Source organism: Phragmites australis, chromosome 3, assembly GCF_958298935.1.
Source record: "Phragmites australis chromosome 3, lpPhrAust1.1, whole genome shotgun sequence".
Lineage (NCBI taxonomy): Eukaryota > Viridiplantae > Streptophyta > Magnoliopsida > Poales > Poaceae > Phragmites > Phragmites australis.
Window position 1 is genome coordinate 10,240,055 of NC_084923.1, and position 21,610 is coordinate 10,261,664.

Below are 21,610 nucleotides of genomic sequence, written 5' to 3' on the forward strand. Positions count from 1 at the left end.
TGCTAGTTGGGTCCAGCATGAAAATGCACCACTGTAGTCTTCCTATCTTATTCTTGTCCTTCAACAAAGGCTTTATGCTATTCGAGTGATGCTTTATAAGACCTTTCTTCTTGATCCTCCCGACTGTGCTTTTGCTAACTTTCAAGTGGCCTCACAAATCATCTAGTGGTGTTCTCTTTGACATAGGAACACCATACAGCAAGCTCAGATCAATGAGAGTTCTCTTGCGGTCACAGTTGGACCTTTTCTTTGAAACATCAATAGGATCACCCTATTTGAAACAACGATTTCCAAGTTGCCATATGTGCCTAACTGTCCGTTTACTTACATCGCATGTAATTGCAATCTTTGCTATGATATCTCCAGTAAGCTTCCCTTTAATACGAATACTTCTCAACACCAAAGATTCATACATTTCCTTCCTCCTATTATTTGGGAGTTCCTTCTTGCAACGGTATTAAATTGCACGAGCTGAATAAATGACAAGGAAAAATGTTGTGGACATGTGGAATCGGAGAAAAAAATTATCTAGCATTGTAATTGTATACTTCTCATCAAGAACTTTTGAAAAGTATTACATAGCCACAACGAAAGATCCAATTTTGCCTAATATTGTTCATTGAAATGTAGATAAATTATTCGATCAACTAGTACCAATTCATATAATCAGCAAGTAAATACTCCTATCGAGCAATTAATGTGACTAGAAACAGAACGTGAAATCATCACAACACTAAGAAACGAACATGAGTAATAGCAAAAGACAGGCGACGAGCTAGGAAATTGGACATGAGCAAAGTATGCAATGATGAATGCACTAACACTACCACCGTCTAGCCTCGATTTATGGGGGATGCTACAGATCAGGAGCTTGGCAAGAGGGCTGGGATGCAGAAGGTAAGGAGGATGGCAAGGCAACAGAGGAGAATGATACGGACTCGCCAGCAGCTCCGACGAGGAATACGGGCAGCGGAAGCAGTAGAGAAAAGCAAAGGATGACATAATACTTTGTAGGATAGCAGGGGAACTTGCGAACTTACCATCCGAAGGTGTCCATCCTTGAGTACCTTCTTCCTCTATTTCTTATGGGATCACATTCAAATCAATATCTGCATAAACTCTTCGGCCATAATCTTGACGAGGAGCTTCCAACTCCATTTCTTCATGAGGCACAACATTCAAGTCAATTGCTCTCAAAACTACTTGTCCATAATCTTCACACCTAGCGCTGTCTAGGTTGTCCTCTGCGATTCCTCCTCCTTCATCTTCATGGAGATCCATGTTGAGGTCAAGTGGAGCTAATGAGCTATGCAAGTCTTTTGAGGCAAGTTGGTTATTGTCAATATGGAAAATAAAGGGTTGCACACGGGGTTTAGGAGAAGATATCAGAATCTCCCATGTTTAAGCACCAAATATGTTTTGGACGGATATTTCAAATTTCGGACTAAAGCTACGCAGGAGCTATGGCACCAAGCAAAAATCATTCTACAGTGTCCTTCCTCAAATATCAAGAATGTAACAAGCCAAACCATTAGTAGGCACAACATGTAGGGGTGCAATCGAATCGGATACTGACAGATATCGCTGATTCTATATCATATCCTATATTTTTTTCTCGAAGTTGGATCAGACATGGATAGTATTGGATATAGATATCGGTCATCCTATATTTGCTTCAGACTCCTTCGGACGGTCAGATAGATAGAATTTTTTTACTTCATTTGCATCCTCACACGTCACATTAAATAGTATATAGGTGCAATTATTATTTATCTACAGATGTATAACAATCTATCTATATATTATAATATTTTTAAGTGAAATTATAATAGGTTTTCTTGTAATATATAATATTTAGATATTTTAAATACTTTGAATATCAAATTAAATATAGATGGATAATGCCGAACAGTGTCGAACACTATATTGATCATATTAATTCAGTCAAAAATCCTTACCTAAAGTTATGTGTTTGGTAAAAAAAATACTATATAGTACTAAATGAGGGAGTATCTCTCATCTCTCAATTGATTAATTCGTCCACCAAATCTCTCACTAGTTTATGCTCTGCTCCATGTGTTGGGTCCCGTGCACTGCTTTCTCTCGACAACCTGCGCTCGCAGCGGAGGAGAGAGACTAAACAGACCTCTGAGCTTTTGTTTTGCCGAGCCTTGACGGCGCTGAGTGAAAACTCAACGGGTGCGAGTTAAGTATTAGTTTTCGCTCGTTTACCATATTAGGTTCGGATCAACCTGAGACTAGCCGATTTGAGATCGGATAGTTTTGCTCCACCGATCCCAATCCGACCTGTTAACATCCCTACTCTATCTATATCCACCCCCACCACGTCGCTATCTACGCTATGCAGATCTTGTGCGCTCCACCCACCCACTGACAGTTGGCCATGGACTTAATGGACCCCACTTACCAGAGGCCTAGGATTCTCCCCTACTCTCTAATCCATGGGAGTACCGGAGAGGTGCACACACGCATCTGAGAAATGGCGAAAAGCCAACCCACTTTTCGCCTCAGTCCGTTGCTTCGCTTTGCGGTGCTCCGCTTGTCTTTTCCCCTCCGCCCCGGCCCCCGCCGCTAAACCTCCCCCCGCCCGCGATGCCCTCGCGGCAGCCTCCGCCGCCCTCCCCCTCCCCGTCTCCGGCCGCCGCCGCCGCGGACGCCTTCGTTGGCGACGTCCGATCCCGCGGGCGTCGCCACCCCCCGGTGGCCTCCGCGGCCGCGGCGGGGGCATCGGCCGCGGCGGCAGCGCTGATCTTAGTGGCTTTCGTCGCGGTGCTGTTGTGGAGGATGAGGAGGGGGAGGAAGCGGGCCGCCGGGGCGGGGACTGGGGCGGTGCAGCCGGCGGCCGCACTGCGGAGGCTGTCGTACCAGCAGCTGCGGCGCGCCACGGGCTTCTTCGCGGCGGGGAGCAAGCTGGGACAGGGTGGGTTCGGCCCGGTCTTCCGCGGCGCGCTGCCCAGGTCGGGGCAGCCCGTGGCCGTGAAGGTCATGGACGCCGCGGGGTCCCTCCAGGGCGAGCGCGAGTTCCACAATGAGCTCTCCCTCGCGTCCCACCTCCTCGGCTGCGCCGCCCCAGCCCACGGGGGCGGGGTGCCCTCCATCCTCCTCCCGTTTGCGTACTCGCTCTCCGCGCAGCCTCGCCGCCGCCGGATGATGCTGGTGTACGAGCTCATGCCCAACGGGTCACTGCAGGACGCGCTGCTCGGGAAGAGGTGCCCCGAGCTGGTGGCCGAGTGGCCGCGCCGGCTCGCCATCGCCCGCGACGTGGCCGCCGCGCTCCACTACCTCCATTCCGTCGTGCAGCCGCCCGTGATCCATGGAGACGTGAAGCCGAGCAACGTGTTACTGGATGGCGAGCTCCGTGCCCGCCTCGCGGATTTCGGCCTCGCGCGGATCAGGTCTGAGGAAGAGGAAGAGTTGGAGAGCGGTGCGATTGGTGGCAATGCGAATGGGAACGGCAATCCCGGCGACGGATGTGATGATGATGTGTCAGTGGCTGGCGAGAGCACAGCTGCTGTTGTAGTGAATGGGGAAGACAATGCTGCCAAGTCGCTGGAGGATGATGAGGCGTTTACCACAGCGTCTCCTGCAGAGGCCGCATCCACTTCCGGATGTGACAAGACTAGTGTTGGTAGCGGATTTAATGGCCGAAGCTGCAATGGTGGTGGTGCTGCAGCATCAGGGACTGGGAGTGACTGGTGGTGGCGTCAGGATAATGGTGGTGGTGGCGGAGGCGGTGTTAAGGACTATGTGATGGAATGGATTAGATCGGAAATCAAGAAGGAGCGGCCAAAGAGCGATTGGATTGCGGGATCATCTGCAATCACCCCTGTTACTTCTACAGAGAGGAAGAAGCCAAAGCGTAGGGCACGCGAGTGGTGGCGTGAGGAGTATGCTGAGGAGCTCACTAAGAAGCAAAAACGGCGGATGCTTGCTAAGTCGAAGAGTGACGCTGGTGTGATGTCTGGTATGCAGTGGTGGGAGAGGGATTGTGACTTAGAGGAGAAGGGGCATTCAAGGTGGAGAATGATGAAAAGCTGGAGCCGGAGGAGCAGCAATGGGAATGGCAGCATCGGTTGGTGGGTGGACGGTGTGAGAAGGAGCAGCAGGGATTGGGCTAGTGGGGAGTTTGTGCCCAAGAGTGGTGGAGCAGTGAGCAGCACGCCGAGCATGCGTGGCACAGTCTGCTATGTGGCTCCTGAGTATGGCGGTGGAGGGCCTCTATCAGAGAAATGTGACATTTACAGCTTTGGTGTGCTGTTGTTAGTTCTTATATCTGGACGCCGCCCGCTCCAAATGACAACCTCACCAATGTCAGATTTTGAGAAAGCGAGTCTCATTTCATGGGCGAGGCATCTTGCTCAAGTTGGCCGCTTACTTGATCTTGTAGACCCTGCGCTGCGGGATGTTGATCGAGACCAAGCACTACTATGCATTACTGTTGCACTCCTTTGCATCCAGCGGTCACCAGCTCGACGCCCATCAAGCACAGAGGTGCTTGAAATGCTCGCTGGTGAGGGTGAGCCACCACGTCTTCCAATAGAGTTCTCGCCATCGCCTCCTGGTGGGTTCCCCTTTAAGTCCCGCAAGAAAGGTCGGCGAGTTTAGTTTGTTGGTTAGATGAAAAAGGTAGTGTCAGCCTTCTATTGTTATGCTTGTTTCTTCGTGTACACCACTTCTAATTTATATGTTTAATTGATTGGTGTGTAAAGATCTTGATGGGACAAAACAGTGCCAATTTGGTTCAGATTTGACAAGAACTGCTGCGTTCCATTAATCAATTGGATTGTCATAGTTTGGTAATTCTTTGTGCCAACTCATTTTCTATCCATTTAATCAATTGATTTCAAAAACCTCCGAATTTCAGTCCAAATTGACTAGAACTGTGTCCCCATTAATCACATGCTTAGTTGTAGTTTGGTTAAGAATAGGAGTGCCATGCTTGATTGGATGCTAGACGATCATATAAGAATACTGTGGGCTGGAATCTTTCCTTTTTTTTCTTCTTTCTGCTGGTTGATTGGGAAACATGTTGCTTTGGACATGTTTTGGATGTAGTGCCCTGCCGGGCCCTCTGAGCGCAGCGTGTACTTCCCCATCTTTGACAACTATTTTCTTCTAAACAAGCATGCACACTTGCGTGATGGTTTCAAGCTTTCCATGTTCACCATTCCCTTTCACTTTTTCTTTGCACTGAGATGGCACTGTCACTTTTCTCCAGAGTATATTCTACGTGGTTGCTGGCTTCAAACAGCTTCAAAAACAAAAATCAAGCAGGCCACTGTACTATCTAAAAAAGGCCTTTTGTCATGCTTGCTAGTGTGGTCATGGTTTTGGTACAAAAAAACAGTAGTTTAGGCATATGCCACTAAAGTGAGCTCGGCTGTCTCAAGTCTGAACCTGGGATATGATTCTGGGTTATGTTTTAGCAAGGACTACCAATGATGGGTATGCAAAGTCCAAGCTGGTAGGCACTACTAGAATCCATGAATTTTTCCTTATACATGAAAGTATTTTAATGAATTCTTGTAGTTGTACTGTTGAAACTACTCTGTACATCGGATGGTATGTATAATTTCAACTTGCTTGCTAATTCCGCCCTTTTGCGGTTCTTTACTTTGTTATGCATTCATTCAATCTTTCCTGGTGGTTGGTTCCTTGAATGGAAAACAAATGGAAACTCAAACCATTAACATGCTAAGATATTAAGGCTGTGTTTGTTTGAGCTTCTGCTTTTGAGTTTTTCTGAAAAGTTGTGTTTTTGACTTGTCTGAAAAGCTACTTTTGGAAATAAACTGTTGGCTTCTACAATAAATTTTTGGCTTCTCAGCATATAGCTTCTCAAAAAAGCACATCTCAGCGAGCTTCTCAGCTTTAGTTCATTTTCCTCAGAAGCAGGCTTCTGGAGAGGAGAAGCCACTTCTCCAGAACCTCGTTTGTTCTGGCTTCTGGCTTCTGCCAGTAGCAGAAGCAGAACCAGAACCAGCAAACAAACACGGCCTAAGGTTTAGACTTCAGCGCATTTGAAGAAAAAAATTTATTAACCAGATAAGGGTTGCCCATTTACTGAGAGCATCTTGACACAGTGATCAAATCTTGGTGGATTAAGTTATATGAAAGTTGTGACTTGTGACCAATGGAAGGTAGTCTGGTCTGTGTTTCTCAGGAGCGATATACAATTATCTTAAAGTAAAAGGCTTTGTTGTTGCTGTTGTAATCAACTTTTCGTATCAATGGTACAGAAACAACTGGTCGGACGATGTCATAAAGGGGTATTATACGGAAGCTGTTGCGATATGCATCTGTGGGCAAATTGATATTGATTAGGAAGATGACATTGTTCTCAATCCCTTGATTATGTAAGGGTGTAAGTAGGACTCTACTGTTGCTAACTGCCTAACTGGTGACCATTGCAAATTGATACAAGAAGACCCAGCAGGTGAAAATTTTAAACTTATTACAAACTGATCATTTCTCCAGTTCAGTTTATGCTGCTGTTAGGTCAATTACAATTGAGAGGATGAACAAAAGAGGAAATTTTGCCTTGGGGCAAACAGCAGGTCTGTGAATGCTTTCCTATATCCAGCTTTAACCTGTTTGTTAAATCATTGTTGATTCTGGGGTGATTCTTGAATAGTCAAATGTTTGTGCTGATTGCTTAGTTGCTTTGCTCATAGAGTTTTGCTGATGTCATTATTAACAAATAACCCTTCCATGAGAATAGTACCATCGTCATTTTTTTTATCAAATCAATGTGTTGTCGTAGTTCTCCCACAATAAAAGCGAAAAAACATCAATCATGCTTGTACTGTGATTTTCTATGAGCTTTGATGATTCGACGTGTTGGGTTATCCTAATCTTTATCTACTCAGTTAAAGTTGCATGCATTTATTCCAGCCCTTTGCATTTATCATCATCAATTATCATTCAGTTATGAGCTGTTTTCTGAGGTCTGGAGGATCATCAATCCAACGAACAAAAGGAACTTTAGCATTAAAATGCATATCAAGAACATTTCGTGCACTGCTGCTGTTACCCAATGCAGGGGAGAACAGAAGTGAAAGAACAAAAAGAGTGAGCAGGAAGTAGAGTGAAAAAATAAACAGACAAGAGGCAGCTTGAGTTGCTAATAAAGTCAGTCAGTACGAGAGAAAAATCTATTTTGTTGCACTGAGCCATAAATAATCTGCATCAAGAAATATCTGTTACACTGTTGTATTCTGCATTTCTAAAAAGAACTATATGATTTTCAGATATAAAGATGACATGCTATTCTAGAGGGGCGTAACACTATAACAGCATATACAGGTGGTTAAATTTGTATGTTCACTTGTATTCCTTCCGAAGGAGGATATAGTTACGGCCGTTGGTCTTAAGCATGTGAGAAATTTTCCTCAGAATGGCAGTAAATTCTTTCTTGTCCTGCAGCACGAAAATAGAAGACGTCAAAATATTGAACATGCACTAGCAATGTATCACTGACTGAAATGGATCGGCGATAATCCCGAATTACTATGAGAAAACTTAAAATGTACTGGAACGCATTAAGAACGAAAGGCATCACAAAGCTGAAGCAGACTACCTCTTGAGTTTTTATTCTAGACTTAAACCTAGACACCAGATCTTGGGATGTGACAGGTGCAACTGCATGAAGTACTGTCCTGACTTCCTCCTCTGTAATGGGTGATGAGTTTGTGGTGCTTGCTGAAAGAGATGCTTCTGAAGATGGTTCCAAAGAAGGCAGGGTTTCATCCTTAACAACCGATGTTTTGGTTTCCTATACCAAATACGACAATTTTAAGAGAGAGAATATGGTGCAATGCATTAATAGATGGTTGAAACTTAAATTTCACATGTAAGTGCAAAGGGAAGAAATTACATACAGGTTCCATCTTTATCTTTTTGGAGGCTGCACCATTAGAAATATTTGCATCATCACCCCCTGGTCTCCTCTTTTGAGTGGATTGATATGCAGGTGTAGTGCTCTGAGCATGCACTGGCAGTGTTGGTTTAGCAGGGTTGTTATCCCCTGGTTCACTTTTGGGTTGAACCATTTGTTTTGGAGCAAGTACTGGCGATGGTGGCTCATCTTCCTGTTGGATGAAACAACAACAAAGATGAATTTTATTCCACAAGATTGCTTGTGCTTGTGCAATTCACACCCTTTACAGCATATGCAAATTCTAAGAGGATTGGTGATCCTTACATCTGTGTCTTTGTCGTCATTGTCAGACTCATCTTGCCCAGCAGCTCGCCGGAGCAGCTTTTTTAGTTCCTGACCGGACTTGCTCAGGTTGCCGCTGCCGCCTAGTTCATTCTCGTTGTCATCCTGTGTGTACTATGATCAGGAAGTCACATTTGAAATCTATCGATGTTAGTTCTGGTAAATGCGGCAGCATCTGCAGATCTAGTAAACAGCGTACTGGCAGCATATTGCAGCAAGCGCATCATATCTTTGCATACCTGCTTAATATCTGGTGGAGCAGCCTCAGGATCAGCTAATACAGCTCTTTCCTCTGTGTCAATGTCCAGAGCCTCGTCATCATCAGTGAAGGTCTCTTCGTGCTCCCAATCGTCACCTGATAAAGAAAGGTTCCAGAATCAAGCTAAGATTCTTATTGAAGACCGAGAAACATGGGTATAGTAATATGGTATATGGTCTTTTTATTCCTACTGGTGTGAAACTTTGAATAGTTCTGTGGAATAACAGTAAAAGCATGTGCGTATACTGTATAAATATGAGCAGAATCTCAGAAAATCTGAGTATTAACAAAGTAGTAGTATTTGACCAATATACCTTTCTCAATTTCATCATCCAGATCATAGTCTCTGTCCTTTCCGCCTTCCTTGTCATCCTCCATGCCCTTTGTAGTAAGCCCATGCCTGTTTTTCCTTGCAGCTCCCTCTTCTTCGTCCTCTTCACCTTTGTCTGATTGATTCCCATCATCATTCCTATCTCCTTTATTGGGGTGGACCCCACCAGCCGCCCCTCTCTTTACATCGTCTAGCTTCTTCACATCTGAACTAAAGGCAGCAGCCCCATTTGCAGCTGCCTTCATCATCCACCGTTCATAACCAGATGCACCACTTCTCCTTCTATTCATCTTCTCTTCAGCTTCTTCCAAGGTCAGCTGTTTGTACTGCGCAATTTTACTGAAGTTATGCCTGAAAACGCATAGGAAACTGTAAGGATGCTCTGGTGAAAATAAGACAATACTAAAAAGAAATCATTTTCGGAGCTTTCTGGCACAGAGTTTGCTAAGCTGCAACTTTCAAGCGTTGCTGTCCCTTGTGGGGACTTGGCAAAATTTATAGGCTCTCATGAAGCTTACGTCTTGCTGGTATACATGTTGACATGATGGATGATCATAGTTTGTTTAAAGACAATAAAACAAAGAGGGAAGCAGACAGAGTACCAGGAACCAATTGGAACAGCATGGAACTCCTTGCCGTGCAACATCAACAAATAGTGTGTAGCCGTCGCAGACGGTGAGCCAACGGCTTGGCCTTGATACTGATATTCACCTGTCTCATCCTCCAAAATCCATGGCTTCCTGTTGCAGTATTTCTCCTGTTTTGTCAAATATGTGTGCTCATGGTTAACAGGGTAATTGTCCTTAGTTGCAATCTCCCAGAACAAGTTGCTGCATAAGGATCTTGTAACACACATTTGCCATTTGATAAACAGAATGAACTCTTTTTATGCCTTTATGATATATATATCTAACTGCATAGTAGTACTAATGTTCTATTGATCTCAGGTATTTTCTACAGCAGAACAACTACAATAGTATTTGGGCGTCCGATCGTGACTCGTTAGAGGATTAACACAGTTTCACTATGGTTCCATACATCAACAGAGGATATTCAGCATTGTCTGGTTGTGTCAAAACAGAAACAATGGTGATAATACGTGATGAGGAACCAGTACCCGCATACTCCCGGTAAGCTGCCGTCTTTGCACTTGCAGGCCATCTTTACGAAGAGACCACCTGCTCCCCGCGCTCCTCTTCTTCGAGAAGGGAGGCAAACCGGTGGTGAACCTGCCGACTGAGAGGGCCTTCTCCCCGGTGGTATCCACGCGAACAGTGTACTCCTGCGTGCCGTGGGAACAAGGAAAGTTTACGGGAAACAATACCCAAACTAATGAGTTGCATTGCCCACGCGAATGAAAGAAAGAATATGGGATTCACGGAACGGCAGTTGGGTGGTGGGTGTACCCTGATGAGGGTGGTGACGGGCGCGGCGCAGACTGCGCAGCGCCCGCGGGCGCGCGCCATGGCGGCGCCGCAGGAGTGGCAGAGGGTGGCGTGCCGGCACTCCGTGACGTAGAGATCCGACGCCGCGCCGCACGCCTCGCACGCCGCCTTCGGGACCAGGTCGGCGGCCGCGCTGCCGCTCCCCATGCTACCGCTCGGTGCTCGCTTCGTTACGTAGGGTTTCGTTTGGGCCGGTGGAACCGAAGGCGACGTGACGGCTTCACAGAAAAGGCAGGGAGGGTTCGAATCTAGTCCGTTCGGGGAAGCTGTTGCCTGTTGGTGCTTGGGTCGGTTCGCATCCTGCCGTGGGGTGAGCCGGGCGAATCAAAGCGCCGTGCGGGCCTTGCGACCCGTGGCGCGGCAGATGTGGTCGGGCTCGTGCCGCCGATGGGCTCGTAGCGGGCGGTCGGCAGAAGCGGGATCGCTCATGAAACCCCCCCCCCCCCCTCTCCTGCCAAAAAAAAAAGAGAGCGTGCGAGGTTCCGTGGTCAGCATTTGAGCTGCACCGGATTGCTCATGATTCCTTAATCACAGAGAGACCGAGTTTTTGAGCTGGTGGATTGACAGCGATTCTTTATGTCGTCATTCGATTCTGACAGGCATAGTTTGGTCTAGTCGGTTTTTTTTTTAATCTTGAACACGGCCGAGGAACTCGATCGAGAGAAGATGCGGACGCCGCCACCGCCGACGGCGAGTCTAGCTCGCTCAGGATTCTAAGCCCGGTCTCACATCCTTTAGTCTCCAATGAAGACCGGGCAATGATAAAACATCCTTAAAAAAAAGATGTGAACGCCGCCACCGCCGACCCCGAGCCTCATTTGCCCTCGCTGATCTGTGCCCTGCTCCAACTACCACGCGTGGCAACACAGGTACGCTGCACGCAGCAGAGGGAAAATAAGACACCGAGAGCGTTACACACAAACTCAGACTCTGGATCTTGTGTAGTGGTGTCTTACTCTCCGAGCAACATTTCTGCGAAAGTCGTGTGCTGAGATCTATTTTATTAGTTGTAAAGATTCAATCTAAAACACATACGTTGAGTTGAGTTATATTTATTAAAAAATAATATTTATTTGATTGTAATTGTTTGAACAAATCGAACTAATTTTCTATTGAGTTAATCGAATATGAAATTGTATGAGCAGATACTATAATTAAAATAGTAATTAATTGCTACATAAAGATAATTTTATAATACACTATATACACAACCAATCAGCCCTGTAGCTGTCGCTGTTGAAGTGCTGAACTACTAACAATGCCGGTTCTGCAGCCTTTGTGTTTTGTTTAACGCCTATAATTGGTGTTATTATTGTCACCCACAACTACCACCTAATGCGTCACGATCTGTCGATGTTTCTTCCTAAATATCGCGGCTTCCCGTGTTAATCAATTGGGCAGTGGCTACTGGCTAGTTAAAGAGAAACAAGCCAGGGTGCTGCAGCGTGCCTGGTTATCAGTCCTGCATTCATACGGTCGTGCAAGTGTGCAAGTGGTTCGATTATCTGAATTCGTATCCCCACTAGTCACTGCAGGCGCTAGATTGATACGTTTGCATGGCAAGTGAACAGGAAGACCGGAAGAGAGCATGGTGTATTGTTCTCGCCAAGACTATGCAAATATTTCTGCGTCAGAATGAATTGGGTAGTGTTTTTTTTTGTCAATGGCATGCCAAAGGTGTCGTTTGTTTTGTCGAGAAAGCTTGCTGAGTTTTCAAGTACACAGAGGGCCACTTCCGATGTGCAAAGTTATTCATTTTCATGTATATCGTATAACGTATATGAGTTTGGTAGAAGAGAAAGCAATTCCACATAACAAGTAGTACGGCAAATTTGGGAATTTAGACAACATACGTGACCGTATTTGCGAAAATAGACAACATGTCGACGTATTTGCAAATCTAGCACTCGTATTCGGTATCTCAAATACCGAAATTTGAATTTCGGAAACTGAAAATCCGAAAACACCGTATTCGGCAACTGAGGTGCCGAATACGGCACTGTGGGCCGTATTCGGCACCTCAGTTGCCGAATACGCCGGCCGACCGATTTGCCACCGCTTTTTGCTGCGTCGCATCAATCTCTTTTACGTCACATCAATCAATTTTCCCTTCCCTCCCGTGATGCTTTCGGCCGGTGCATGCATGTGTTTTTTTGGCGCCACACGCGGAGAGATCGCTGGTCTGCTGAATAAATTGAGGTCGCAGCAGCAGCAGAGCAGAGAAGGGAGAAGAGAAGGGAGCAGAGGAACGCGAGAAGCATCAGCAGAAGAGGAGCAACGCAAGCACTTAATTAGCTTTCGTACCGGTTAGTCCTTATATTACCTATTTAATACTTAGGTTAGTAATATTATTTAGAGTAATTAGCTTATTTGGTTAGTCCGTTTCGAAGTAGATTAGTTTTTCAAGAGTAGATTGTTTAATCCGTTCAATTACATTTTTTTAATTATATTAATTTGATAAATTAGAGTACTTTGATTATATAAATTAGATTATTTAATTACGTTATTAGAGTACTTAGAGTTTAATTAGAGTACTTAGTTTATTTAATTAGAGTACTTAGATTATACAAATTAGATTATTTAATTACGTTATTAGATTACTTAGATTAATTAATTAGAGTACTTAGTTTATTTAATTAGATTAAATGAATTAAATTATTTGATAAATTAGAGTACTTAGATTAATTAATTATGATGCTTAGTTTGATTATATGAATTTGATTAGTCTATATAATTATATTATTTAATTAGTTTGATATCATGAATTTCTTTCAACATTGTAATTAGATTGTGTCCTTAGTATAATTATATGAATGTCCTTATCCGGTAAAATTAGAAAAAATTACGTGTACCTTTGTTTAGCAGATACAATATTATGAAGCTTGTAATATATTCTAATTTGTTGTTCACCTATTTGTTGAACCATGAAGCCTTAAATCATTATCATGGCTCATGGTGGTCTTCCCGAGCTTCTTCAGCAGCGGTACGACGAGAACCATAGGGGAAGGATGATATTCACAGGACAACAGGTACCACGTTTATATGTGCTATTTCATTGGTACGAGAATTTTGAACTAACGCTGTACATGTATTGGATAACTCATGCAGTTGGGTCCGTTACGAGCCCGGAGTGTGCACAAGATTAAGGAGTTGGACCCTCGATTCCACGAGCCACTCGCACGGGCGGGACTACTACCTTTCGCTCTCATGATGGACGGAGCTCCCATGGAGGTCGGTGGTAGGACACCTCTCCCGGCAATTGATGAGGCACTGCTCACAGGTCTCGTCGACCGCTGGCGTCCTGAGACACACACTTTCCACTTTCCTTTTGGTGAGATGGCAGTAACACTGCGGGACGTGGCCATGCTGACCGGGCTGCCAATAAGGGGTGCCCCGTTAATAGTTTCGCGACCCGCAAGGGAGCAGTGGAAGGGTTATGTTGCAGATAGGTAATTATTTGTTATGTAATGCATTTAAAATATTACAGTGCTATTAAAGCGTCATTGACCATCTGCATCTTATAGGTTTGGTGTGCAATACGACGGGAAGGATGCTGGCCTCTCCCTGTCCTGGGTTCATGGGCTGACACAGTTCGGTCCATGCCCACTGGATGCGGACGAGAATACACTTATGCAACACTATGAGGTGTACTTATACGTCCTGCTCGGAGGCATCATGTTCTGCAATACGGCAGGCGATTATGTCGTCCCACATATTGTATGGTTAGCAGCCCACCTCGCGTCACATCCTTATGAGCCTACATCTTACAGTTGGGGATCTGCAGTGTTGGCTGCAACCTACAGAGGATTGTGTGATGCAACCCAGCGAACAAAGAGGAAGGCAACCATTACAGGGTGCTTACATCTCTTACAGTTATGGAGTTGGGAGTACCTCCCGATTTCCAGACCTTGGGTGCTCAAGTGCTACTACCCAGTTCACATCTCTGATGGCATTGCAGATGACATAAGGCCAACGATGGGGTATCGGTGGATTCATGCCAGGCTAAGATGGAGTCAGCAGCAAGACCATGGTAACTACTCCAGGGTGATAAGTGACCTGGACATCCTTAGCGCTGATCTAGTGGATTGGGATCCATGGCGTATGGCACGAGTAAAAGAAATTGCAGATGGTGGACTCCTGGCATCCTCTTGTAGCCGTGACGCAGACTTATGGTTGACCACATGCTTCTTGTTGTACATGAACTGCGTGGAAGTATATTCTCCAGAACGTGTACAGAGGCAGTTCGGGTACCGACAGGTGGTGCCTGTTCCAGCACCATGTGACGCCGGACGGGCGCATGAGTAAGTGTGTTATTGTATGTTGCCTTAGTACATTGGTTATCCATGTTAACAAATTATAACTGTTTATGTCACGTACAGGTGGAGCTCAAAGGGGGGCGGAGGCACGCAGGACTGGGCATCCAAGAATGCCGAGTACATACGGAGGTGGACAGAATCAGCTGCGGTGGATGTCATCATTACTGCTGGACAATACGACGAGGCCACGTACTGGGACTACCTTGCTTGGTACCGTCCGCGCACGCGTGCCACCTTACTCAGCGGACCTGTACAGCCGGGCCCCAGACCCTTCCCCGAGGATCGTGCCCGCCTACTTCATGTTGTGGTAAGTGATGCGTTACTTATATTGGTTTTCTTTGGAAAATCTGTGTATTACTGACATGTCCCTCATCTTATACAGACTGAAGAGGCGTATGAGATGCATACGCAAGCGGATCAACCTTTTGGGGAACCAAGCAGGTCATCATCGCAGAGGGATCGTAACCCTCTCCGGGAGTACATGAGGACAAGAGGATCCCGCTTCCTAAACGCTATACGTGGTCTAGGTGGGTGTGCCCCGCAATGGAGGGGGTACGACCAACATGCCATGGACCCGTCTCGTGCCTCCCACAGCAGGCGGTCCTCCCACAGCAGGCGATCATCCAGTGCTCGTGAGGAACCCGTCCGGTCAGAATCACGACATACATCTTCAGCTTCGGCGCGTCATGTCTCATGTTCCGGTGCTGAGGCCGAGGAGTGCACGCAGCCTCCTGCGCCCGAGCAGGTTACGCTGGGTTCACTAGCACCTCCGGCTACGATGACACCTCCGACTGCAGCATCTACTCATCAGGAGGACGTCGTTGACTACACGCAGCAGACCCCTTGCTGGAGCGACCCTAATGCTTTTGACTGGGGTGCTGCAATGCATGCGACCGCCACCTTCACTGATCTACTCGGCGGACAGTCCTCCTATGATCTCAATGAACCTGGAAGTTCACATTGGTACCAGCATGGCGAGCCTTCGGCACACTGGACTCCATCGGAGCACGTTCTAGGGCCGTCCACACTTCCGCACGAGGATCCTTCGGCATGGTACATGCAGAGCCGAGTAAGCGGGGCGGGATACACGTTCGGTGGGGTTCCCACAGGGCAGGCAGATGATGATGAAGACGACCAAGGGCACGCAAGGCAGGGGCCTGCGCAGGCTGCTGGGATGAGAGCCACACACCCGCCAGACGCTTACACGCCTGGAGATTGTGTGAGGCATCGTCGCCGTTGAGTAGCCAGGACAATTTGTCATGACACATGTATTATTGATTTTAATGTCGAGGTCATCCCTATTATGTCTTATTCACTGTATTGTTAATTTAAGAAATTCTCAGTACAGAGGAAACAATAGTAGTTGTAAAGCATAAGTAGCATGGAACCCGGTACAGAGGTTACACATAAAGAGCGAACAACAACAAACATTATCATGTACGATACGCCTAAAGAACATAATATCATGCCTTAAGGGAATAAAATATATAGGGTTACAATAGATGCTTAGGGCGAAGGAAAGTGGCGACGCAAATTAGCGTAAGAATTCCAGGTGCGATGGTCAAAGCTATCCGGGTAAGATAGTTGTCGTCTCCGAGGTGGTTCTGGGAAGTTGTAAAAATGAGTACGAGCAAATCCATCATCATTTTCAGGGTCATCGGTGTCCTCCGGAGATGGAAGCCTCGGAGGGCGGGGTCGTTGTGGCATGAAATCGTCGTCGTCGTCATCATCTTGAGGTTTCTCCGAGGTGGTACCACGTCCTATTTCCCTATCAGTTGTATGGCATCTCGATGTTGTGCGTGAACGTCTTCTTGCAGTGTTCCTAGAACTTTCTCCTGTATTTCTGTTCGAACGTCTAGGCATGGGGGGCATGAAATCGTCATCGTCTTCGTCCTCGTCATTATCTGGATGATTCGTAGAGGTCGCCTCTGTACCCCTTTGATTCGCTGACTGTCGTCGTCTTCTACGCGAACCAGGCATCACACCCCCGCCGAAGAGCATACACATCGTCAAGAAGTGTGAGATTTCTTTGTTGATCAACTGTTCGTCTTCCGGGAAAGCCTGACGCAGAAGAGGATCATTCGAATCAATGGAAATAAGATAAGTAGGGTGACCAAATGTTTATATGACATACCTGAATATGGGATGCATACTGGTCTGGCGACATTACTATCGTTCTTTGCCTCCTAGAGAAACCTATCACAGAAGGATGGTCGGCCAGTTCGCGGACCCTCAGATACATTTGACGCCGGTGATACAAGAGGGCCCTAAGGTCCTCGGTGGTTACACATTGGAGTGGCGCGGTTAACCTAGAACATATGGGTCTTGCATGCAATTTCGCCACGGCTTGGATTATGTTGTTCTCCTTTAACGGATCATCGTTTCCTTCGCGCACAACCTGTAAGGAGGCATTAAGTGCTATAGCGATCGTTGCAGGTGTCCATGGAAAGCCTGTACTAGAGGATCCCGCCATAGATTTCTTGCTCACTGACTACCTACGCTCTGTCTCTGCATCAAAACACGGATCCATGAATATTTAAGAAACACGAAATAAATAAATAAAATTACATTTACAATACAATGGTCATTTCTTGTCTAAAGGGGTACAGTGCAAACCACATAATGCACAATAAGTAGTACAACTAACAGGTGAATAACATTTTACAATACAAAGTCTCTAAGACAGTTCAGTTTGACAGTGGGCTGATAGTTTACTGACGGGTCGGGCAAGTCCTCCTGTCATGTCCAGGTTGTTTGCAAAGTTTGCACCTGCGAAGGCCATCAACAGCATCTGCTTCATCCATGTCACCTTGCAGCCTCGTAGATCTAGGCCTTCCCGGATCTGTGCGTCGTGCTCGTGGATAAGGTAGCCACTTAGGGCCCTCGATCGATTTGTAGTTGGTTCCGATGTTAAAGGACCGCATCTTTGGAAGCCATGTGCTTCTCAATGCATCGATCGTGAAGTACGGTGATACGTACTGTGATCCGTCATTGCCACCTATGTCCCTGCAAGCGGCTAAGACATGCGAGCACGGGATATGGTGCAGTTTTGGCTTATTGCATGTGCACTTCACCTCGTTAGGTCCAAGTTGACATTGCTGCACGGTGTCCCCGGCGCTATACCCTGAAGCATACCTACGGCGGCACATGACCTCAAAGTCATTGTTGGCCAAGTCGTAGATCCTCGACCGATGAAAGTGTGCCTTGCTCTTCCTTCTTGATATGATTTGCTCCACCTTAGGTGAAAACCGTGTGCTGCACTTCATAGCAGCATTACCACGGTCTCGAAAGTAGTCCGCCGTTCTGTAGAATGTGAGCTCAATAATGGCACACAACGGGAGGCCCCGTACTCCCTTCAGGACATTGTTGAACGCCTCCGCTATGTTCGTTGTCATGATGGAGTACCTAACATGGGATACAATAATTTTAGAATGGCTATTTGCATAAGAATCGGTACAATATGATAATTACAATTCTATGCGCTAACCTGGCACCATGAGTGTCATGGATAAGGGCCCAACGCTCCGCCGGCTTCCCCGCTATCCACTGGCTAAATGTACCACGTGAACGACTAACGATAGTTTGGCCCCCAACCATTTGCGCCCGCAGTTGATCCTCCCCTGCTTGCTGGTCTGCCATCATCTTGCGAGTGGTCTCATTTAACTCTCTCCATATCTCATTGAACTTCGCCTGCTGGTTCTGAAGACATAGCCCTTTGAATCTCTTTACAAGCGACTTGCTGCGGTACCTTGTGTACAGGTTCGCACCCAAGTGTCGCATGCACCATCTTCTCTCCACATCAGGCCATGCAATGGAGCAGTTTGTGCTATCATGCAGCACGTCCAACGCATGCAGAAGACCCTTGTTGCGGTCTGAGATGACGCAAACTCGTTCCCTATTTCCCACGACACGTGTCCTTACCAAGGTGAGGAACCACAACCAACTATCATTGTTTTCACTCTCAACCATTGCAAAGGCGAGAGGAATGATCTGATTATTTGCATCCGCCGCCATTGCTGTCATAAGGGTACCATGGAACTTGCCGCTTAGAAATGTGGCATCCACGCATACAACCGGCCTACAATGCCTGAATGCTTCGATGCATTGTCCAAAGGACCAGAATAACCTAATGAGGTATCGGTCAGTGGTGCTATATGACCCATCATCTAGCCTGATCGGCTCATCCGCCATGGCCCACTGAGTCCCTGGATTCGTCATGGCAATCTTCTGCAGCAGTCTCGGAGCATTGTTGTATGACTCTTCGAAGCTTCCAAACAGCATCTTCAACGCCTTCTGCTTCGCTCGCCACGCGGTGTGGTAATTGATAAGCATGCCAGTCTTAGTGTGCACCTCCCCCATAATCGATTTTGGCGATAAACAAATTTCTGTGCCAATAAGCGTGATGAGGAGTTGGGCTACGAACCTCGCATCAACGGCGTGGCTCACATTCCTAATAGCCTCTTCGCTGCATGTATGTGGGGTGTGTCTACTAATCACAAAATAGTTCTCATATTTCGGCTGATGTGCTCGTACGAAGTAAGGGCAATTCGGGTGCTTCGTACACCTGACCTCATACTCCGTAGGGTTAGACCGGGCGCACTTGTGGTCCCTTCTTGTTATTACAGCATAGTTGCTAATAAAGTGGATGACCTCCCCTCTGTTACGAAACTGTTGCCCGACCTGAATGTCGCTATTCTGGTATCCCCAGTTAGATAAGGTGTTATACTCAACGACGACACACTCCAGGAGCCCAGTACCACGAAAGTACTGGATCGCCGGGACCGGGTCATCATTGTCAGCAGCTTCTTCATCCCCGCTACCACCGTCTTCATTATCCATGCATCCTGCATCGACCTCACCAGGGTCCACTCTACCTCCCTCTCTACTGGAACTGCCCTCCCCGACATGCCCTCCATCCTCTTCATGCATCACCTCCTGGCTTGAGCCTTCCACAGTGGTCACTGCATCACCTTGCACCAGTCGTGACACTATGTTTACGTACACCGCCATATCAAAGTTCTCCTCCAATGCCTTGCGTGAGTACAAAGCCCATGCGTTGTTCCTACTCATCTCGAACAACGTATGGACAATGACCGAGCTATTTGGAACAAGCCGCGGCCGTACACCCTCTAAGACAACAGTATGGGACTGCTGGTTCACACGCAAAAGGCGCATAATATGTGATTTCAGGCCATCTAGATCAATAGGTACCTCAACCGAACTCTCTATGTGCTGGCAGTTCTGAATTGTTACAAGTCTCCCGTGCAAAACTGTGGGACGTTCTCCATAATAAATATGGAAAATCATACCGTATCTCCTAAATAAATATACATGTAATAAATAATAAGTACAAAAATAATACTAATTAAATAGTGCAATATACAACTAATATGCATCTTTGTTGCTACTGGACACTATCTTCTACGGTTCTACCAAACCTAAGTGATTAAACTAATTAATCAAGTTAATTGATTAATTATATTACTTTAATAAAACTAATTACCTAGATTAAATCCCGTAAATTCATGTTACTATATTAAGTAAAGAATCTAATCACACTTACTAATAAAAATTATATAACCCAACTAAATCATTAATTTAAATACTCTAATTTACCAAAATAATATAATTAATCAAATGTACTTGAATGAATTTAACAATATACTGACAAAATGATTAATATACTTCTGAACGAACTAAGAAAAATCTAATTATAATTACTAATTAACTACGTAATCTAAAAACTTACCTTAAGGAAATTGAGTGCGGCTGCTGCTCGTGTTGATCCTCTCCGGCTGCCCCCTCTGCTCGAGCTGCTTCTCCTAGCGTTGCTCCGTTGCTACTCTCTTCTCTCCACTGCTGCTCTCTTTTCTTCTCCCTTCTCTCCACTGCTGCTCTCTTTTCTTCTCCCTTCTCTCCTTTGCTGCTCTCTTCTCTTCTCCCTTCTCTCCTTTGCTGCTCTCTTCTCTTCTCCCTTCTCTCCTTTGCTGCTCTCTTCTCTTCTCCCTTCTCTCTTCTGCGAGCCAGGGCTTTTATTAAGCGCAAAAGCAGCATCCCGCTGGCACGCACACACCGAAAGCATCGACAAGACGTGAAAGTGACATGATGTACTGAATTCGGCAACTGAGGTGCCGAATACGGCACTGTGGGCTGTATTCGGCACCTCAGTTGCCGAATACAGCAGAGTACAGGGTGTATTCGGCAACTGAGGTGCCGAATACGGCCCACAGTGCCGTATTCGGCACCTCAGTTGCCGAATACGGTGTTTTCGGATTTTCAGTTTCCGAAATTCCAATTTCGGTATTTGAGATACCGAATACGAGTGCTAGATTTGCAAATACGTCGACATGTTGTCTATTTTCGCAAATACGGTCGCGTATGTTGTCTAAATTCCCAAATTTGCCCAAGTAGTACAGAACAATCTCGCTCCGTCGTATATAATTGATGTTTTGATCAAGATTTGATCAAAAATTTGAAATTTTGACCGTCAATAACTTTTAAAATATTTAGTTTAAAAATATAAAAATCATGTGTAGATTTATTTTAAAAAATATTTTTATAATATTATATTTTATTAGATTTTATAACTATATTCTAATATAAAATAATAGTCAAAATTGCATATATGATAAGGACCTTTACTGTGCCCAAGGGAAGCACTAGTATAGATCAAATCTAACCGTTGATTTGTAGGATATTTCTGTAATTATCTGTTAGTTGAGATATTTACTTGATTAGTCCGTCATCAAGCGGTAATGGGTCTTCTTCGAATCGTTACTGTTGTCGCGAGAGTGGGGCTCGATTCGTCAAGGTCAGCAGTGGGTCCCCGCCGCCAACTAAGGAGCCCGGTTGCCGCGCGGTCAACGAGACACCTCTCGCCTCGAGCCCGTGCCGTTGCCGCCCAGGTGGGACGTTGATACGAGCTTGCGGATGTTCTGTTCACCGGGACATCTTGCTGGGCTCGTATGGATTGGTCGGCTGCTATATTCCTCATGCAAGCACCTGAATCCATGGCTG

The 21,610-nt window shown here is 46.0% G+C and overlaps 5 protein-coding genes across 7 annotated transcripts; 3 read left to right on the plus strand and 2 right to left on the minus strand.

Annotated features, from left to right (window-relative positions):
• The first annotated feature begins 2,492 nt into the window (after window positions 1-2,492).
• Window positions 2,493-4,778, plus strand: LOC133912059 (receptor-like serine/threonine-protein kinase At2g45590). The gene has a single exon (XM_062354608.1). It carries the CDS (start codon window positions 2,614-2,616, stop codon window positions 4,624-4,626), a length of 2,013 nt encoding a protein of 670 aa, XP_062210592.1. The 5' UTR covers window positions 2,493-2,613; the 3' UTR covers window positions 4,627-4,778.
• Window positions 4,779-7,139: 2,361 nt separating this feature from the next.
• On the minus strand, window positions 7,140-10,656 carry LOC133910963 (transcription initiation factor IIF subunit alpha-like). 2 transcript variants are annotated; one of them, XM_062353202.1, is made up of 9 exons: window positions 10,239-10,656; window positions 9,950-10,114; window positions 9,435-9,589; window positions 8,816-9,183; window positions 8,482-8,597; window positions 8,225-8,347; window positions 7,902-8,111; window positions 7,601-7,795; window positions 7,140-7,440 (listed from the first exon to the last, which is right to left on the minus strand). In XM_062353202.1, the coding sequence occupies exons 1-9, from the start codon at window positions 10,422-10,424 to the stop codon at window positions 7,345-7,347; spliced, it is 1,614 nt and encodes a 537-aa protein (XP_062209186.1). In that variant the 5' UTR covers window positions 10,425-10,656; the 3' UTR covers window positions 7,140-7,344. The 2 variants fall into 2 exon arrangements, with proteins under 2 accessions (XP_062209186.1, XP_062209185.1); XM_062353201.1 differs by having other exon boundaries at window positions 8,225-8,356.
• A 2,385-nt stretch (window positions 10,657-13,041) lies between these two features.
• Window positions 13,042-14,582, plus strand: LOC133910486 (serine/threonine-protein phosphatase 7 long form homolog). Its single transcript, XM_062352867.1, has 3 exons — window positions 13,042-13,306; window positions 13,386-13,726; window positions 13,802-14,582. Exons 1-3 carry the CDS (start codon window positions 13,223-13,225, stop codon window positions 14,580-14,582), a joined length of 1,206 nt encoding a protein of 401 aa, XP_062208851.1. The 5' UTR covers window positions 13,042-13,222.
• Window positions 14,583-14,595: 13 nt separating this feature from the next.
• LOC133912061 (uncharacterized) lies at window positions 14,596-15,833 on the plus strand. The gene is made up of 2 exons (XM_062354610.1): window positions 14,596-14,900; window positions 14,976-15,833. The coding sequence occupies exon 2, from the start codon at window positions 14,994-14,996 to the stop codon at window positions 15,831-15,833; it is 840 nt and encodes a 279-aa protein (XP_062210594.1). The 5' UTR covers window positions 14,596-14,900; window positions 14,976-14,993.
• Window positions 15,834-16,106: 273 nt separating this feature from the next.
• Window positions 16,107-20,298, minus strand: LOC133912060 (uncharacterized). Of its 2 annotated transcripts, XR_009908757.1 has the most exons (3): window positions 18,081-20,298; window positions 16,728-17,998; window positions 16,107-16,654 (listed from the first exon to the last, which is right to left on the minus strand). XR_009908757.1 is itself a non-coding variant. In XM_062354609.1 (2 exons), the coding sequence occupies exons 1-2, from the start codon at window positions 19,898-19,900 to the stop codon at window positions 17,305-17,307; spliced, it is 2,514 nt and encodes an 837-aa protein (XP_062210593.1). In that variant the 5' UTR covers window positions 19,901-20,298; the 3' UTR covers window positions 16,690-17,304. The 2 variants fall into 2 exon arrangements, 1 of the variants encoding a protein (XP_062210593.1); XM_062354609.1 differs by lacking the exon at window positions 16,107-16,654 and having other exon boundaries at window positions 16,690-17,998.
• Window positions 20,299-21,610: the final 1,312 nt, after the last annotated feature.

Excerpts from the sequence above, each read along its gene's own strand:
- LOC133912059 (XM_062354608.1), top strand. The coding sequence starts at position 2,614 with ATGCCCTCGCGGCAGCCTCCGCCGCCCTCCCCCTCCCCGTCTCCGGCC.
- LOC133910963 (XM_062353201.1), bottom strand. The coding sequence starts at position 10,424 with ATGGGGAGCGGCAGCGCGGCCGCCGACCTGGTCCCGAAGGCGGCGTGC. Across the intron at positions 10,115-10,238 it reads CCGTCACCACCCTCATCAGG|GAGTACACTGTTCGCGTGGA; the intron begins GTACACCCACCA and ends CACGGCACGCAG. Across the intron at positions 7,796-7,901 it reads AAAAGATAAAGATGGAACCT|GAAACCAAAACATCGGTTGT; the intron begins GTATGTAATTTC and ends TATTTGGTATAG.
- LOC133910486 (XM_062352867.1), top strand. The coding sequence starts at position 13,223 with ATGGCTCATGGTGGTCTTCCCGAGCTTCTTCAGCAGCGGTACGACGAG. Across the intron at positions 13,307-13,385 it reads TGATATTCACAGGACAACAG|TTGGGTCCGTTACGAGCCCG; the intron begins GTACCACGTTTA and ends TAACTCATGCAG. Across the intron at positions 13,727-13,801 it reads AAGGGTTATGTTGCAGATAG|GTTTGGTGTGCAATACGACG; the intron begins GTAATTATTTGT and ends TGCATCTTATAG.
- LOC133912061 (XM_062354610.1), top strand. The coding sequence starts at position 14,994 with ATGCATACGCAAGCGGATCAACCTTTTGGGGAACCAAGCAGGTCATCA.
- LOC133912060 (XM_062354609.1), bottom strand. The coding sequence starts at position 19,900 with ATGATTTTCCATATTTATTATGGAGAACGTCCCACAGTTTTGCACGGG. Across the intron at positions 17,999-18,080 it reads CATGACACTCATGGTGCCAG|GTACTCCATCATGACAACGA; the intron begins GTTAGCGCATAG and ends ATCCCATGTTAG.